This window comes from Hyaena hyaena, unplaced genomic scaffold (assembly GCF_003009895.1).
Source record: "Hyaena hyaena isolate Hyena2069 unplaced genomic scaffold, ASM300989v1 scaffold_661, whole genome shotgun sequence".
Lineage (NCBI taxonomy): Eukaryota > Metazoa > Chordata > Mammalia > Carnivora > Hyaenidae > Hyaena > Hyaena hyaena.
The window spans coordinates 908,344-927,974 of NW_024081294.1; the positions used below are offsets into that span (position 1 = coordinate 908,344).

Consider the following 19,631-nt stretch of genomic DNA (forward strand, 5'->3'; position numbering starts at 1 on the left):
AAATTACTTACCCTCTGAGTGCTATGAATCCACCAGGGATCACAATAACAATGTAGCCCACTAATGACACATGGAATATAAGTATGTGTCAAGGTATAGAAATGGTACTGAGGAAGAAGTATTCAAGTTTACAAGAAGAGGAAGAATGAACATGAAATAGGAACAGGGTTTTGAAGAATGAAAAACAATTCACAAGGTACCCTTCCCCAGAAAAGGGCATTCCATAGATAAAGGAATACACCCAACAGCAACGAGGCAGGGCACAGCACAGAATAGTATGTGAAAAGCAAAAATTCTATACTGCTGAAACATAAAAGGTAGAAGGGATGAGAGACAAATACAGTTCTGGAAATAAAGAACAGACAGAAGTCCTTATTTGGAAGAAGAGGACTTGATGGTCAGTGACATTTACAGTGTGTTCAGATGAACTCTAGTGAAAAGGATAAGAGTAGTTGAGGCTGAGTCAATAGCAGCACTTTTAGTTTAAGTCAGCCAAAGAAGGTCTGCTTTCATGGTTTTTTTTTTTTTTATTGGACTTCAAGACAACACTTCAGATGATGAAAAGTTCTGCTGATAAGAGAAGCTTGAAAATCAACTTTTCTGGGCTGAGGTGGGGGTGGGTGGGAAAGGTTTCAAGTGAAACGTCTGATTTGCATTTGAGATATGCATAACTGCACTGCGAAAAGTGTTAAATAATTATGAAAAGAGATTTAAAGAATCATCTAATAACTATTTTTGTTGTTTTTTTTTTTTTTTTTTACTACTTTTACCAAGTAAACCAGGTTTGAAAACACAATTCTCTTTTGAATTGGAAATATGAGGGGAAAAACCCCCCATAAGTTTGTATCTTGAATCAGTTTTCACCGTAATGCAGTGTCTATGTATAAAGGGAAAATAAGACAAATGGTGAGCTAATATAACTATGGTAAAATGAACATAATGAATGGGTGTTATTCCTGAAGATCCAGTATGGCTCTACATCCTGATAGATCAGATTGAAAAGAAAAGAAGACATACACATTTATCTATCCCTCTGGATACTTGAGGTAGCCTCTCCTAGCCACACACTTACAGGCTTATATTGACATTTATATTGACAACATGACAAACTTAATAAAATTAAGAAGTCTTCCTTCATTTAAAATTATTTCCTTCAACTTATTTCTTTCTCTTGATGTATTTTTTGGCACTTCTACATACAAGAAATCCTTTTGGTTTATGGCTCTATTCTCTCTTTGCCATGTTTCCAACTCAGTCCTGCGTTACGCTGGGCATGCCAGTGAAAGACACTGAAATTAGCCGCAATCAACAACTTAGAAGTCTGACTTCTGATTGGATTTCTTGATGCAGCAGAGACTAAATAATATTACTAATGAAATGTGCTTTTTTTAGTGCAAAAGATTTCCAACAAATTACTATGTGCAAAAATGTCTTCACAATTTAGACAGTATTAATTCACTTTAACAGTGATGAGTAAGAAGCATATACTGTACTGGTCTTCTCTCACCAAACAAACAACTTACAGACTCATCCTCTTCCTCCTCATCTTCATCTGTATGGTGGAAGAAATGTCGATAATTTCCCGAGTTTATTTCTGTATCTTCAGGCCCAACAAAGAACCTGGGGGCTTCACTCATTTTTATTTCATTTGATATAGATAGAAAGCACTATACTAAAAGTGCTTTTAAATAAACCATTCTCTCTATACTAGCTGACACATGGGTCTGTTGCAGCTTGTTTTTGCTTTTACAATCACTTGAAATCGTGATGACAGTTAGTTGGCAAATGTTCTGTTCTCAGATATCATTGCTTCATTGCTGATGAAGTTTAAAAGACAAAGAGTGAGGCTATTGCTTCAGTGAGTCGATGCAACGATCCTTCTACCTAAAATACAATGAAAAAATTAATTTTGGAGACTGTACTTCAAATACATTCATGTAAAAGTAAAATGATACTTGTAAAATCATTACCAGTAATTTGACGCATACTTTCACATGAAAAGACATTTTCTTCCAGAAAATTAAAAAATTAGGCTCTGATCTTCAATAATCTACATTTTAGCAATTCAACAAACTGATTCAAAATAACAAGAGTAACAGTAACAAAGTAACAACAATACAAAATACACACTAAATTCTTCAAGTCCAAAAATATCTAATAAGTGAGAAAATTATTCAAACTACAAAAAATTCCATTAAAAGCTAAATACCTTTGCAACACAGTTCAGTAATATCTGAATAGAATGAAAAAAAACCAGATAAAATGCAATGTAGGTTTAAAACCCATTGACAACTATAAATCAACTTGAAAACTCATTAAATCAATTTTTAAAAGGCTTTAACTTAAAAGTTCAGCTTGCAAACAAATTTTTTTAAGGGACTAAAACCTTTCTGCATTCTAGTCTCAAAAAATATCAATAAAACAAGAAGAAAATATTTCATTTTAACAGTAGCTCTTAAACTTTTAGAAGTCAAAAATTCTTTGCCTGAACTAATAAAATCTATGGATTCTCTCCTCAAAAAAATAATATAAGTATAAAAAATTCTGCAAAAATTTTATGTGACTGACATCCAAACTTTTCCACATAAACAGACACCTATCAACATCAGTTAAAGAACTCTCATATAGCAGTGATATATCAAAATATTCTTTACCAAAGTTGTTTATATGTACCTGTTCCTTGGTCACGTTAAAACTAATTACCTACCAAGATGAAACTACGTATCAAATAATTAATTTGATTACTGGCAATATAAAAAATTATTTGATCAAATATTCTTAGAGTTAGAGTATGTGTTAGATAAACGAGATGTAATTCTAGTTTAATTGGTGGCTCCCTATTAAATACTGAAACCTTAGTGTACCTAGTTAAGGCTTCACTTTATCCAATTTTCAAATTAAAATTACACAGTGTTATGAAATTTAAAACAGTTTGTGATTAAAAACATTAACGCAGAAATACTTGTTCAAATGACAAATGCTACTCAAGTCTGATTTTTATATTGGAAAGTACCACACTACTAAAGTATCCACACTCAAAAGAAGTGGTTCTCAAACTTCGGTACACATTAGAATCACCAGGAGGGCTTCTTAACATACTAAACTAAAAAGTCTCAAAGTGGGAGGCAATACTCGGCATTTTTAAAATTCCACAGTGATGCTGATGCTGCTGATCTGGTAATCACACTTTGAGAACCACCGCTCTAAAGGCGCATGTGTGGCTTAGTAGGTTAAGTGTCAGATTCTAGATTTCAGCTCAGATGAGCTCACAACCCCTAGCTGGGGATTCTCTTTCTCCCTCTCTCTCTCTCTCTCTCTCTCTCTCTCTCTCTCTCTCTCTCTCTCTCTCTCACTCTCTGTTCCTCCCATGCTCAGGCTCCTGCTTACTCACGCTCTCTCTCTCTCTCTCTCTCAAAAGAAATAAACTTTTTTAAAAAAGAGAGAAAACCATTGTTCTAGACTTTGACAAATGGGTTAGAAAGCTTTTTCTGAGTTGTTCAGTTCTGTATCCTTAACAAAGTTATTGACACTCTCTAGTCACCATCTGTAAAGTATGATAAATTCATAAATTATTTTGAAAACTAAAAGACAATGCAGACAAGGCAGCAATTAGCACAGGACAAACATCTAGTAAATGTGAGGTGTTTATTTTGTTGGCTTTTATAAATAAGACAGAGATTCCTGTTCTAACTTAACTGACACAGAACAAAGACAAACAATTTAGTTTAAAATGTACCTATTTACAGCCCTTGCAATGTAGCCACAGAAACTTCTATTTGCCACTGCTTCTGTTGGAGACATTACAGGTTTTCCAGTCTTACCACACTGCTTCGGACTGTCATGAACACTACAGTCTGGAATAAACACCCATCTTCTTCACAAATTTAAGCTACTTAATCCTTAAAATGATATCTTGGATCATCCATCAGCCCTATGTAATATTCAGAAGTCCATCTTTCTTGAGGACCCTCAGCTCCTATTGCTCAGCCTGAATAGACACGCGACCAATTTTCCTGAAATCCTAAAAGCATTTTCTAATGGAAACACTGCTGTAAATGGTGACTCCAGTTCCAGGGCACTATTACTACAGGTAAACAATAGGCTATTAAATTGGCTTCTGCAGGCTGGCAAAGGCAGCCAAGCATCATTTACAAATTTATACAAGCCCATGCCAAGGTTCCCAAAACCCATACACTGATTTTTTTCTTCCTCAAACATTCGTTCACTATCTTTTTGCTGAGCCTGTCTTTCCTTCTATTTATATTTCACTATTCTCCTTGAAAGTTCCCATTTCTCCTTTGATAGACAACTGTAAAGTTCTCAACAAACGCTTTTTTTTTTTTTTCTGACAACTATGCTTCTGCAAATCCCTAAATACACCTCAGCATCCTTTCCCATCCTCCATGATTCACAGCATTTGGAATATATCTTACAGTTACCCGTTTCAATTAGAGTTTTTCCTCCCAAATTTTTATTATGAAAGATTTCAAATATTCAGAAAAGTAGAAAGAATGGTTCACTCTACACACCCACATACCTACCAGACTCAACAAATGCTAACATCTGGCCATATTAACTTTATTTATACGCCCATATACACCTATATTTGTTGTATCAAATAAGTTGTAGACATAAACGTATTTCATCTCTATATACTTTAGCATGCATCTCGTAAAAATAAGGACATCCTCCTACATAATCACAGTATAATTTCCACTTAGGAACATTACCATTTCCTTAATACTATTTACATGTAGCTGTGTAGGTGGGAAAAGAAGGACCTCATGTCTGCATTCCCAGTACTTAATGGGTGTATAGCATTTATGTGGGTGATGAATAAATGTTCCACCAATTGTTAAGTGTAATATGCTCACAACAACTGCCACAAAGTCATAGGAGTTTAAAAACCGAAAGCGGAAAGATTCGACCGCACAACTCTGAACCTTCTGAAAATCAATTCAATCAATGGCTTTAAACAAATCCATGCTGCAGTCAGTACTATGGTTTATGAACTATTTACTTCTCCATCACAACAAGGAAGTTCCACGAGGACAGAGGTCATGACAGAGGTCATCTTGTCAGACACATACACAGGCACACTGAATTTATTTTTAGTGAGTATTTTCAACCACTTATGTTAGTGGAGTAACTGGAAGAAATGAAGCACAACGGTAAGACAATAGTAGCCTAGTAGTTACAAATACACATTTTGGAATCTGAAAAATCTGGTTTCTAATATGGGCTCAAACGTTTACTAGCAGCAAAAGTTTATTAGAAAACAGTTAAGTGACCTCTCTGAGCCTCAGTACCTACCTCTGGAATATGAAACTAATAATCTAACACACCTCATGGAATTGTTGAGAGAAGTATATGAGAACACATGTAGAGCACTTGGCACACATAAGGACTCAGTCAATGGCGGCTATCTTTAATATTTAATCTGCCTGAAACAAAAACTGTATTTTTCACTTAAGAATCTTCACCTGCAAAACAAAACCCTATCCCAGTGTAGGACAAGGATGCTAGGTGCTGAAGCCAACCATGCTTCCTACATCCCGAGCTAAGCCTTCCAGCACATGAGAACGAGACAAGAATCACCCACGGGAATTCAAAGGTCGCCAGCTCCCAGAAGTCGACCATCACCTAGTAAATGAGATACAATGGTCGCCACCCTCGTTCCTTCTCCAAGCGCGCGAGGTGCAAGACACGCGAACTGACTAGCTGAGGCAGTGACCCGCAGCCTCCGTTTTTATTCTAGAAAGCTGCAACGCAAAGGCCTTTTTGTTCTTTTGAAGTGGGGATGCAGGCAGCGAAAAAGGGGGCAAAGACTGAGGAATGAAAACAAAAAAGCCATCTCGACCCACAGAGACCTCAAACTCGAGGCTGCCTACTTCGGTGGGGCCAGCCTGCAGGCTGGAAGACCAGCTGAGGAGCTCGGCAGTTTCCTTCTGGCGGGGCTCAAATCTCGAGGATCTCAAACCCAAGAAATAAAAAAGGGAGGCAACGGAAGGGAAGAAGAACTCCAGACGCGAAGAGCGCCTCACGGCTGTAGTGTCACTGCTTCCTCGCCCACGCTGCCTTTCGCTCTGGCACACGCCCCTGCGAAGAGCGCGTGTCTGAGCTCCGCAAGGCGCAGAAGACAAAGCAACTGCCCAGCAGCGGCCTCGGGTGACCGGGTTTGGCATCTCGCTTCTCACCTGCCACCGCTGCAGTAGCCACGCGAGCTGCGGGAGACAGCCGAGCCCACTCGGGCTTCGGTTTCTCCTTTAATCCCAGAGACCGGAATGAGGTGTTCGTCAAGACTACAGCTCTTAGCTAGGACGTCGGTCTTGCCTCTGCAGTAGCAGATGAAGGGCCACGCAAGAGGTCCTGCAAAGCACTCCAGCACCTCCCTTATCTTGGTCGCGCCTCTCCCGGCCCGCCTCGGGTCTCCCAAAGAAATATCACCGGGCGGAACGATTTCCGGCGAGTGCCAAACGGCCCGCACGGCCCTCAAAAGCACACCCCCATCTTAAAGACACCGGTAGTTCCGTTTCCGGCAGCACCAGATAAGTCGCGAGTGGAAGCTTAAATCCTGTCGTTTGCGTTTAGGACCACTTTCGGTGAGTGGTCGTTCCGGTATGCTTTGTTATGTCTGATGATTTTTAAAGTGAGGCATCACCTGACAGTAATTTCACAACTATTTGTATCGCCTAGTTTAAGGAAGGGTTTAATTGACTCTGGAGATTGCGCAGGCGCTCTTGGGGCGAGAGGGCCTTGCTTGGGCGTTAACGGCGTCCCGCGCCCGCTGAGTAGAAAAGAGGCGAGCTCTGTTGTCTGTGGGGAGGTGCCTAGTCTGTGTAACCGAGTTTTATTTGATTGTCGTAGTCCTGCTTACGCTAAATTAAGCTGGACCTTGCCCTGAAGAATTGATTAACGCTCTGGAAAGGTTCTCTGATATTTAAAATAGCGTCCGAGACTCGAAGCAGGTTCAAAAGTTGACCGTGGGGGTTGGCTGACGTTAACGAAGTCTCCCTACTTACTTGATCATAGTTGTCATTTAATCTGAAATACTACGATTTCGATCCAAATTAAAATCTCCGGTGGCGGGGAGAGACGTGAATTCAAGGGACAGTCTTGTCCCATCGTTTTAAAGGCAAAGTACACATTCATCTCTAGATTTTCCTTCAAATGAGTCTTTCTGAAACAAAGTGGAGAAAAAAAATTCAAAATAGAAATTCACTTATCACACGTGGCTTCAGGTATATGCGTATGGAAATGAAGGCATTTTTGTTAAATGAATATGTAGGTTGAATCAGATTAGAAGTGTTTGGTGTAATTAGATTTCAGTCTTTGACACTACATAAAATTATGCTCTTATTTTTGTCAGATATTAAAGTAGACTAACGCAGAAGTAAAAATAATGATCACAAGTTCCCATGTTCATTGAGATATTGCGGATTTTAAGTTTTTAATGTGGAACACATGCGTCTTAACTTTTTGGAGGCTTAAATTGGTAGCCTGGATGGGTTTTGTCAAGTCCTAATTTTATTTAAAGTGTTACTTAACTGGTTCATTTTACTGCACACAAGATAAAATTATTAAAAGAATTAAGTAATAAGTATTTAGACAGGTACTTACTGATTTTATTTGACGTTGTATTAGGGACATAGTGTTAAAGCTCAACCAAATTTGACCCTGACAGTTCCTCTTGCAAAATTAGAAGTTGTAATCATCCACCTTCACCTCCTTTTCTCATTTCTTCATATTTTAATACACAAATTCTTAAAATTAAGAGCATATTTAAAGAAGTCCGAATTTTCATTTTTATAACATAAGCCACTTAATTTTACCCTGTAAATGATAACTTCATTCAGTATTTGGGTGTAGGAGGATATTTATGTTTGTTCTAATATTACAGCTTAAAGCCATTTTCTTATATTAACTACTCAGTTGGATGGTTTTTAGGGATCACATGGTGTGTGTACTTTGACAAGAAAAAACTACTAGTTCTTTTAAGTTGTTCTTTTGTATATAAATCCCAGATATCAGCAGGAAACTTTAACCTAACTTACACGAGTTTTCTTTTTGTGAACTGATTTTCTTAAGTACTTAAGCTTGTGAACCCCATTAGACTCTAAACTCATAGTGTATACAACTCTTGAGTCTTATGGGTTATGATGTTAGCATTACAACCAACAAACATTGCCATAAAAACAATCACCATAAGTGAAGAGAACAGGATTTTAAAATCCTTTTTCTTGTAAATAAAGCTTTTGAGAAGAGAAAGTGTTCTTTACTACCTTCAACAGCTTGATGTGGCTGATAATAATACTGAAATGTTTTAACAATAATTGCATATTGCTTTACCATTTGCAAAGGACTTCAAGTCCTTAATCTCATTGATCCTGATAGTTATGAAGGAGGGATAAGTATTTTTTTTCTTTTTTCATACGTGGATATTGAGACTTAGGTAACTCTTAGGCTAGAAATTCTGACTCCTAAAAGCCATGACTTCTTAGACACACCCTACTTGGAATGCATTATATATGCAAGTGAAGTAATGTTTTCCTGAGTGAAGAACCATTATCTTTGGAACGTGTCCTTTTTTTTTTTTTTTTTTTAATACAGTACTATCTTTCCTATGAGGGAGGGCAAATAATTCTTTATTCATTTACAAATAGTTGAATGTCCATTGTCTCCCAAACTATGTGAAGTGATGTAAACATTAAAAATTAATATGGCTTTCTTATATATAACCTGAATAATTAATTACAAAATTATTTTATAACTTTTATAGCAGAGGCCTGAGTCAAGAATTATGAAATCTGAGGTTGACAGTAATTCAGTTATTAGTGTGGCAGGGAGGAAAAGCCAACAGGAAATTTGAAGCAACATAGAACAAGCTGTAAATGTCAAATGCCTGCTTTCACTGTGTTACTTTGAGCAAATTGGATAATGTCTCTGAACCTCTATTTTCTTATCTAGAAAGTAGATATATAACTAGTACCCACTTCATAGGATATTGTGAGGATTATCACAGTAAAGCACTGTATAAATGTTTGCAATTATTTTTAAAAATTGCTTTTACACTTATTTAAAAAATTCTCTTTTAATTAAAAAAAAAATGTTCCCTGTTCCTATAGTTTTGGCTTTTCCAGATGTCATATAAATAATAGTATATAGTGTGTAGCCTTTTGTGTCTCACTTTTTTAACTTAGCATAATTTTTGAGATTCATCCTTATTATTAAGTATATTTTTAGTTTGTTCCTTATCAGCATTGCTTATCAATTCCACCATATGGATCTACCATTTGTTTACCCAAAATGAACATTTGGTTCGTTTTCAGATTTTAGCTGTTAGGAATAAAGCTTCTGGAAACAGTTACATATACATTTTTGTATGGACATGTAATTTCTCTTTAGTTAAAACTGATTTCAAACATGTTTATACCATTTTGTATTCTCACCAGCAATACTGTGTATCCTTTGTAGTGCTTAGTATTGTCAGGTTTGGTTTCTTTTTTGTGTTTTTTTGCCATTTTGATGGATGTGTAGGAATGTCTCAGTTTTTTTTTTTAAAATATATATATTTTTTTAATGTCTAGGAGAGAGAGAGAGAGAGACAGCGTGAGCAGGGGAGGGTCAGAGAGAGAGGGAGATAGAGACTCTGAAATAGGCTCCAGGCTCTGAGCTGGCAGTCAGCACAGAGCCCGACGCGGGGCTCGAGCCCACAAACCGTGAGATCATGACCTAAGCGAAAGTCGGACGCTTAACCGACTAAGCCACCCAGGCGCCCCGGAGTGTCTCAGTTTTTATTTGTATTTTTTAATTGTCTAATTGTGCTGAGCACGTTTTCACATGTTTATTTGCAAATCATCTTTAATGAAATGTCTTTGCAGTCTTTTGCCCATTTTTTAGTTGGATGGATCATTACCTTATTGAGATTTGAGAGTTCTTTACAAATTCTGAGTGTAAGTTCTTTATTATACATGTGTACTACAAATATTTTCTCCCATCTGAGCTTGCTCTTTTCATTTTCTTAACATTATCTTTAAAAGAACAGAAATTAAAAATTTTCTTTTATGGATGGTTCTTTTTATTTGCTCTCTGGAAATCATTGCTAACATAAGCTCACCAAGATTTTCTTTTTTGTTGACTTCTAACAGTTCTATAGTTTTAGGTTTTACATTTAAGTCTATGACCCATTGTGATTGCTTTTTACAGATGGTACAAATTACAAATTGAGGTTCATCTTTTTTCATAGGGGTGCTTAGTTGTTCCAGCATCATTTGTTGTAAATATTATCCTTTCTGTATTGACTTCCTTGGCATCTTTATAAACAATCAATTTACCATTTCTTTGTGGCTGTTTCTGGACGCTATTCTGTTCTCTAGATTTTTGGCTATCATTTTGCCAATACCACAGTATGGATTACTATAGAGTAAAGGAAGTCTTGAAGTAAGGTAATGTGGGATTCAGCTATATCCTTGTTTTTGGAACTTGTTTTAAATATTCTAGGGGTGCCTCGGTGGCTCAGTCGGTTAAGCGTCTGACTTTGGCTCAGCTCATGATCTCATGATTCTTGGGCTCGTATCCCGCATCAGGCTGTGTGCTGACAGCCAGCTCAGAGCCTGGAGCCTTTTTCAGATTCTGTATCTCCCTCTCACTCTGACCCTCCCCTGCTCACGCTCTCTCTCTCTCTCTCTCTCTTTCTCTCTCTCAGAAATAAATTAAAAAAAACATTTTTAAAAAAGCCTCTGAGAATTTTTTTAGTGCTATTTCAGAAAGGAATAATGTATTTCCATTGTTGAATATTATAATTTACCAATTTCTATCTAAATTAATCACCTGAAGTCATTTTCCTTGTCTAGAAAGGGGGAGAGTGAATCACAATCTCTGAGCTTCCCTTTAGTGTTAACAGTCAAAGATCTGATTTTTCCATTTGTGATGTGGTGTATTTATTTTTTCAAATACTTATTCATATTTCCTTACTTCTTGAAAATTAAGTATACTTTTAGTATCCTTTCTTATATTTGTGTGAAAGATGCCAAAGAATAGAAATAATGAAGTCTAGTAACCTTTCGGTTAATAAAATTGGTCTTTTACATTAGAAAACCTTATTTCAATGAACTCTTTGTTCTGCAACCTAGAAATATGTATCACCAAGAAATATGTATATGTTTTAAAAGTGTAAAAATTAACTTTAAAAGATAAAGTGAAATAAGAAACTTTATTCTTCTATGAAATTAGATCTTGCTTTTTTTCCCCCCTTTATTTAGAAAGTGCTTAGAGAACAGAAATAAAGGATTGACCTAATAGGTGCCTTCTGTCATATACTTATAGCACCTAGTATTAACATTGATATCCACCAGGTTTCTTTGATTCCAGTTAAACAATTGCCAAAAACTTTTAGTCTGTACCTCTGATGAACTTATAATTAGTAAATATTAGTGTTCTCAGTTTACAGCCTTTCCTTAAGATCCAGATATTTAGCTTAATAAATCTAGTTTGTATTTACTTGTTAAATGCTTTAACTCGTGGTTCTCAAATTGTGTGCCAAAGCTTTCTTGGACCTCATAGTTAATTCACAAGATACCATGGAATATTTTAAGTTTTCAAAGAAAGCACAGCTGTACTCAGCATCAATCAGATCTCTTGTGGACTGCTAATCTGAGGTAGTTCATAATTTAAACATCTGGTCACACTACATTGCTTTCTTGATATCTTTGGAAAACTGGACTTTTTGATGGTTGCTGTGGTAATAAAGCAAATACTGCATGAAAATCAATGTGGAAGAGGAAATGAGGCCAGCAACGTCTAATCTGATTCCAAGCTTTGAGAATTTGTACACTGACCAGCAGGAACATGCATGCCATTATAAGTAATTGTCGTTATTTACGAATAAAATAAGATTATTTTATTCTGCTTATATATATTTTCAAGTGGTTTCTAAGTTTTTAGGGCTTAAAGATTTAAGTTGTTTGAACTTTATTTAATAAACAGAAGTGTAGTATCTGTATCTATATCTATCGTTATGTATTTATATATTTTTTGGCATAGGAGTGTCATGAAAAAATTAGTAAGATGCTAAGGGTCTTGAGAACAAAGAAAATTTTAGGAACCTCTGCCTTAACTGAATTTAATCTTGTCTTATAATGCTTTAGAATAGTGCAGAATAATTACCATGTTATTTTAGTAGGACTTTTAAAGAAATAAGGATTCTTTAAAAAATATATTTGTTGAGGCACCTGGATGGCTCAGTTGGTTGACTGTCTGATGTCAACTGACTTAACTTCGGCTCAGGTCATTATGTCATGGTTTGTGGGTTCGAGCTCGGTGCTGAGCTTTGTGCTGACAGCTCAGAGCCAGGAGCCTGCTTTGGATTCTGTGCCTCCCTCTCTCTCTGACCCTCCACTGCTCACACTCTGTCTCTCTCTGAAAAGTAAATAAACACTTAAAAAAATGTTGTTTATCGAAGTATAATGTGCATTCAAAAAAGTACATACTGCACTTGATGAATATTACAAAAGTGAAGAGCTCATGTAACGGCTACCCACATCCCACCACCCAGATAATAAAATGGATCATTAATAGTACTCCAGAAGCCTCCCTTCTTTCCTTTCCTAGTCTTCTCTTCTCTCATCTCCAAACCACAAGGATGCTTTTTGAAAGTTTATAAGCTAAACAAATTAGGAAAGGAGCACACTTTTTTGATTTCTCTCTGTACATTTGAAAATATAAAAAGTTAATTGAAACATAAATTTACAGGTAGTTCTTTATGCTAATGTATAAATTAGGTTGATTCTATAAAATATATTTAGTATCATCTTCAAGATAGCTAAGTGTCCATGGGGATCTAAAGGTAAATAGGTATGGCCTGTCCCTTAATGATACTATAATGAACTTAACTCTAAATTCTTCCTTTCCTTCCTTCTTTCCTCCGGTCTTAATGGAAGAGATCACAAGACTAATCCTTCCATTTGTGAATTGTCCCATTCCCTACTGCCCTCTTGGGAAGTTCATTCTGTTAGTCTTATAATTTCTCTCCCCCCTGTTTCCAGTGGTTTCTAGAAGCCCTTCCTTTAGCATCAAGCTTTTTGGGTCATTGTATTTTTTAAGGCAAAAAAATCTCTTCTTTAAAAAATTTGTAAATTGTAGTAAAATATACAGAACACAAAATTTATAATCTTAACCATTTTTTTGTTATTAGTAATGTTAGATAGGAATTCAACTTTTTATTCAAAATTCATAGTCAATTTTCCATACAATGCTGTTTCTAGTGAATTTTTTGAATGAAATTTTTATGTGTAGATGTCTTATGTATAAAATTATAGATGTTTCCATTTCTAAACCCCTTATTTCATGAAACTATGTATTAATAATATACTATTTTATTACTCTAATTTATAGTATAATTTGATATCAAAAAGGTGCTTGTTTTCATCTCTTCAGCATTTTCTTGGCCTCATTTATACACACACACACACACACACACACACATACATACACACACACATACTTGGAGAGAAACTTTACATTCAATTTGTTCAATTTTATTTTCAATAAAGTCATTGGGGTATTCATTGATTCATCTTAACTATTTCTAATTGCACAGTTTAGCGGCATTAAGTACTTTCACACTTTGGTACACCTATCGCTACCATCCATCTCCACAACTCTTTTTAGCCTGCATAATTGAAACTCTGTGCCCTTTATTTTGTTTTTAAAACATTTAAAAAAGTTTATTAATTTTGAGAGAGAGAAGGCATGTGTGCCAGTGGGGGAGGGGGAGAGAGAGAAGGAGAGAGAGAATTCAAAGCAGGCTCCAAGCTGTCAGCACAGAGCCCAGCATGGGGCTTGATCTCATGAACTGTGAGATCATTACCTGAGCTGAGATCAAGAGTTGGACGTTTAACCGACTAAGCCACCCAGGCACCCCAAAACTCTATCCTTTAAAAAGTAACTCTCAACACTCTAGCCCTGGAAATCCTCATTCTACTTTCTGTTTCTATGAATTTAACTACTCTAGGTATCTTATATAAACGTATTCATACGATATTTGTCTTGTGACAAGGTTCATCCATGTTGTAGCATGTCAGAATTTCCTTCCTTTTTAAGGCTAAATAATTATTCCGTTGATGTATATATACCACATTTTGTCTGTCCATTCTACCGTCAGTGGAGATTGGGGTTGCTTTTTACCTTTGGCTGTTGTGAATAATGCTGCAATGAACATTAGTGTTGGAACAATCTCTTAATCCTACTATAATGTAAACTCTGTAAGAGTCAAGAGGATATGTCTTGTTCGTTATTCTATCTCCAGGGATGTGTCTTATGCATAGCAGTTGCCCTGTAATATATTTTAGATTAATGAACGACTCTCATGCTTGTCTCTATCATCTGAATTGTAGTTTTACCTTCACAACTAAACTTAAGGTTTTTCTTAAAACCAGTCACTTTTTATCTCATTACAGTCTGCTTTTCATCTGCCCTTCTCTACTGTAACCACCAGATATATTTTAGTTCATGTATCACTTAACCTCTCCTCTACTTGGTGCTTAAGAACTCTTTATTCCCTAGGCTTCTGTGACCAGAACCCCATCTGGCTCTTTTTCTATTTCTCTGGCTATTCCTGTGTCCCTGAGGGACTTATAATATATTTGAGAGAGAGACATATAAACTATTAAGTTCAATAAAGTGGTGCAGATTTTATAAAAGTTGGTACATGTAACTATGAGTGTCGTAGAAGATAGACACAATTTATTCTGTGGGGAAATAGATTCATAGATCTTTTCCTCCTTTGTCATCAGGATGAATTCATAGATGAGTGAACTCATTAATTTGAATGTTAAAGGGTAAGGGTGTGTCCACTGCTCTTCTTCCCTGGTACATCTTACATGAGATCCTTTTCACTACATTAACTGCGTCTGCCATCTGCATGCTGAGTTCATCCATGAGCCAAATACAACATGTTCATACTGTCATCTTTCTCCCTAAACCCAGAACTTCAGAAGTGATCTGGACTCTTCTTTTTATTCATTCCATATATCCAGTCAGTAACAGTTCTTATAGAATTTATCTATACATTTTCACTGACACTGCAGTGACTCAAAATTTCATAATTTCTTGCCTTTATTATTCAGTAGTCCTTTAACTGACTTCTGCTGGCTTTCCTATCTCTCTACCCCAGTCTATCTTTTGTATTGGTTTAGGATGGACTTTGTAAAGTCGAAGTGTAATCTCATGGGGCATCTGGGTGGCTCAGTCAGTTAAGTGCCCAACTCTTGGTTTCAGCTCAGGTTATGATCTCGTGTTTTGTGAGAATGAGACCTGCGTTGGGGCTCCTGCTTGGTGGTGCATACATGTGCGTGCTCTCTCTCTCTCTTTCTCTCTCTCATAATAAATAAGTAAACTTAAAAAAAAAAAAAGATAACTCCTGTTCATTCTTTGAAGTTCAGGTTATCCCAGATGGGGTAGTCAGAGAAGGCACTCTAGGAGATGGCATCTAGTCAGGGTTTTGAAAGGTAAGTAGGGTGGGAGAGACAGGGATTGGGATGAGGTCTAATCCAGGCCAAAGTGTCAGTGAAAACGTGTGAGCACATTGTATAGAATGGCTGAAGAACTGTGGTGATTTATGTAACTGGAGGTTAGAATTTGAATTTGGAATGCTAAGGAGATAAGCATGGAGAGATTGGTAGACCATATCTTAAAAAAATCTTATATACTGTCTGAAGGGTTTAGATGTCATTAAGAGTATTGAAGGCCATTATTTTATGTTAGGTTAGTATTTTGATAAAGTTTGTGTTTTAGGATTACATCTGGCTGCAGTAAGCAAAGGGACAAAACTAGAGACAGGAGAAGCAAGGTTAGATAAAAGGTGAGCTGAATCTAAACTAAGACAGTGGCAGTGGAATGAAGTCCAGCTCATCCAGAATGCTTTTCCTCCTTCTCCAAGTGCATGTGGGTCTCTTCACATGTGTTTTAATGGTATTCTCGGCATATTCTATTGTAATACCATTCTGCACTATGTAATTACTGACTGACTTGTCTCTTCTTGTCATGACACTACAAGCTTCTTGAAGTTAGGGATTATATCTTATTTTAACTTTGTATCCCCATAACTTACTGCATATAAGGATTTAAGTACTTGGTAAATAAACCAACAAATAAAATGTTATCTGGATGAAAGGCCTAACAACTATAATAGTAAAACATGAAGTTCTACAAAGGTACAAAGAAGGTGGAGAGAAGTTGAGATCACTTCAGATTCAGAAATCATGGAAGGCTTGCTTCACTGAGGAGCTGGAGCTTGATTTTGAAAGATGGTTAAGACTTAATCAGAGAGAATTGGAAGGATAGGACATTCAAAGGGGAAAGGGTGACATAAACTAAGATAGGGAGAATTGTTGGGATGTAAGCAAAGGAGACAAGAGGAGAAACTATAAGGCTTGTTTTGTGCAAGGTTGTAGAGGCTTGGTTGAATAGGCTGTGTCAGTAAGCAGTGAAGATGTCCGGGGAGGTCTAATAGTGTCTACTCTTGTCTAGTAATTCATTTGGAAGATAAAAATATGCTGAGGATGATTGATAGTCTAACTAAGTTTCAAGGTAACTATGTCAAGCAAATAATTACCACTTTAACTGTTTTCTTCTTTACTAAGAGAAGACAGCTGACCCATATGTAACACACTTGTGGAATGAGAAAATATGTAGAAATATTCTGGTTTTTTTGTTTTCCATCACTGAAAGAATCCACTCTATCTGAATGATGACAGAAAGGCAGCAAACCCAAAACCTCAAAGAGCTCAGTCTCCAAAATTTTGTTTATTCATTTCTTCTACTTTTTAACCTTTTGTACTATGGGCTTACTCAGAGGAGAGTGAATTATTTTATTTTGATCTGTTTTCATTTCTTCAAAAGGTAAGCGTTTGAAAGTGGAGAGGTTAATTTCAGTGAATAGACTTTTGGAGGATAAATCTTTGTTCATATATCCTAGAAAGGAAAGCCATGAGTATCCTGAAGGCACAGATACTTGAATGTACTGAGGGCTTCATCTGATTTTGAGCAATTAAAGAAAAGATTTTCTGATATCCCCAGTGCTGTACACTGGATGTTTATTTGGGCCCCCTACCCCCAAATCTCAGTGTTGAAATCCTTACCACCAATGTGATGGTATTAAGAGGTAGGACCTTTGGGAAGCAATTAGGTCCTGAGGGTGGAGCCCTCATGAATGGGATTAATGCCCTTTTAAGAGAGGTCAGAGTGCTCTCCAGCACCTGCTGTGTGAGGACAGAGCAACAAGGTAATCTATGAACCAGGAAGCAAGCCTTCACCAGACACTGAATCTGCCAGCTTCTGCTTGGACGTGGCTGCTTTTAGAACTGTGAGAAATAAATGTTTCTTAGTATAAGCTGCTCAGTCTATGGGATATTGTTACAGAACCCATATGGACTACGACCTGAAGAATTGGAGGGGGTAACTGGGGAACTTAAAAGAGAGAGGTTTTTAAGTATAAGTGCAAGATCCAGATGTCACTGTGGTTTATGGAGACATTCATGTTGTCCAGTGGCCAGTTTGTTTGTTTTTTTCCTCTCAGGTACAAATACCCATACACATCCCTATGTGTTACAGGAATCTGTACTTTCTCTAAGGTGTGAGAGTTTGTTCCTGAGGGCTTTTTACAGACTTGAAAAAGCTTCTTTACTTTTCATTTTAAGGTCCTTCAGATTTGGGAGACAATAAAGAATAAAGAATTTCATCTTCTTTTTATAAATTTTTAGGTACCATGCTATCAGCTGGCTAAGATGGGATGTTTCAGGTTTTACTTTTGGATGATTTAGAACATTGTTGGTCCTGGAGTGCCTGGGTGGCTCATTTGGTTAAACATCTGATTCTTGATTTTAGCTCAGGTCATGAGCTCATGGTTTGTGGGATTGAGCCCTGGGTCTTGTTGTCAGGCTCCATGCTGACGACTCAGAGCCTGCTGGGAATTCTCTCTCTTCCTCTCTCTCTGCCCCTCCGCTGTGCTTGCTCATTCTCTCTCTCTCAAAATAAACTTTAAAAAAAAATTGTTAGTCCCGAAAGCCATTAATGGAAAACAATAATTTGTGGTCATGTATTTTACGGAATATAGACCCTAGTGATTTAATTTAAAACGAGAAGGGGCAGGGGCACCTGGGTGGCTCTGTGGATGGCACATATGACTCTTGATCTGGGAATTGTGGGTTTGAGTCCCATGTTGGGTGTAGAGATTAAAATAAAATCTTCTAAAAATAAAATGAGAAAGAGCAGGTCTTTCTGTCCTTTGAACTTGGAAGAGCTTGTGTCATTATACCTGGGAGTTGAAGATAGGACAGATGATTTTTGCTTATTTGTTGATTTATTTTATTTTAAGAGTTGAGGAGGAAAACAGTGTGGAGGTTCCTCAGGAAACTAACAATAGAACTCCCTTATGACCCAGCAATAGCACTGCTAGGAATTTACCCAAGGGATACAGAAATGCTGAGGCATAGGAGCACATGTACCCCAATGTTCATAGCAGCACTCTCCACAATAGCTAAAACATGGAAAGAGCCTAAGTGTCCATCAACAGATGAATGGATCAAGAAGATGTGGTTTATCTATACCATGGAATACTACATGGCAATGAGAAACAATGAAATCTGGCCATGTGTAGCAACATGGATGGACCTTGAGGGTGTTATGCTGAGCGAAATAAGTCAGGCAGAGAAGGACAAATACCATATGTTTGCACGTATAGGAGGATTAGGAGGAACTTGACGGAGGACCATGGGGGAGAAGAAGGGTGGAAATGGTGGGGGAAAGGGAGAGAGGCAAACCATGAGAGACTCTTGAATGCTGACAAAAACTGAGGACTGATGGATGTGGGGGGGAGGGGGGATGGGCATGAAGGAGGGCACTTTGGGGATGAGCACTGAGTGTTATGTAAAAACTAATTTGACAATAAACTATTTGTAAAAAAAAAAAAAAAAAAAAAAAAAAAAAAAAAAAAAAAAAAAAAAAAAAAAAAAAAAAAAAGAGTTGAGGAGGATTAATATAGAGCTGGAGTGACAGGCAAATGGATAGGTTGGCCAGCATAGTCTGTATTCCCTATTTGATACTACACAAGTCTTCCTAAATTAAAAATTGATGAAGGGCAGGAGAAAAGCTATAGTGAGGATGACATGAAAGTAAAGGCATCAATAGGTCTTATGTGACAGATTGGTGGGGGGAGGGGGAGACGGTGTTTCACCACAGTTTGAAAAGAACTAAGATTTAGAACATCATGGAACTTGAAAACAAAAGAAATGGCCACAGGACAAGGACTGAGTATATACAGAGTAAAATCTCTGTATCTTTACTATTTCCAGTTAGGGCTTGTTATGACCATAAATGCCTAATGAGCATTTTTGTATACATCTCTTGATAATGTTCATATCACTGGGATATAAACGTAAAAGTAGAATTGTTGGGGCGCCTGGGTGCCTCAGTTGGTAAAGCCCCTACCTTCGGCTCAAGTCGTGGTCTTAAATTTTATGAGTTCAAGCCCCACATCGGGATCTCTGCTCAGAGCCCACTTCAGATCCTCTGTCCCCCATTCTGTCTCTGCCCCTTCTCTGCTTGCTCTCTCTCTCTCTCTCTCTCTCTCTCAA

At 37.1% G+C, this 19,631-nt stretch overlaps 2 protein-coding genes across 14 annotated transcripts in view; one reads left to right on the plus strand and one right to left on the minus strand.

Annotated features, from left to right (window-relative positions):
- The window catches only part of PPIP5K2 (diphosphoinositol pentakisphosphate kinase 2), a 70,145-nt gene extending 63,739 nt beyond the window's left edge, over window positions 1-6,406 (minus strand). For all 10 annotated transcript variants that reach the window (XM_039216938.1, XM_039216935.1, XM_039216930.1 and 7 more), the window contains exons 1-2: window positions 6,198-6,406; window positions 1,524-1,884 (exon numbers count right to left, since the gene is read on the minus strand). In XM_039216938.1, coding sequence (XP_039072869.1) covers window positions 1,524-1,637 — 114 coding nt within the window. In that variant the 5' untranslated portion in view covers window positions 1,638-1,884; window positions 6,198-6,406. The remainder of the gene's footprint in view (window positions 1-1,523; window positions 1,885-6,197) is intronic.
- An 85-nt stretch (window positions 6,407-6,491) lies between these two features.
- The window catches only part of GIN1 (gypsy retrotransposon integrase 1), a 30,032-nt gene continuing 16,892 nt past the window's right edge, over window positions 6,492-19,631 (plus strand). For 2 of the 4 annotated variants that reach the window (XM_039216940.1, XM_039216941.1), the window contains exon 1: window positions 6,497-6,602. The gene's annotated coding sequence lies outside the window, so the exon portion shown is untranslated. Of the gene's footprint in view, window positions 6,603-19,631 lie in introns of all 4 variants that reach the window. The other 2 variants (XM_039216942.1, XM_039216939.1) reach the window with 2 other exon arrangements.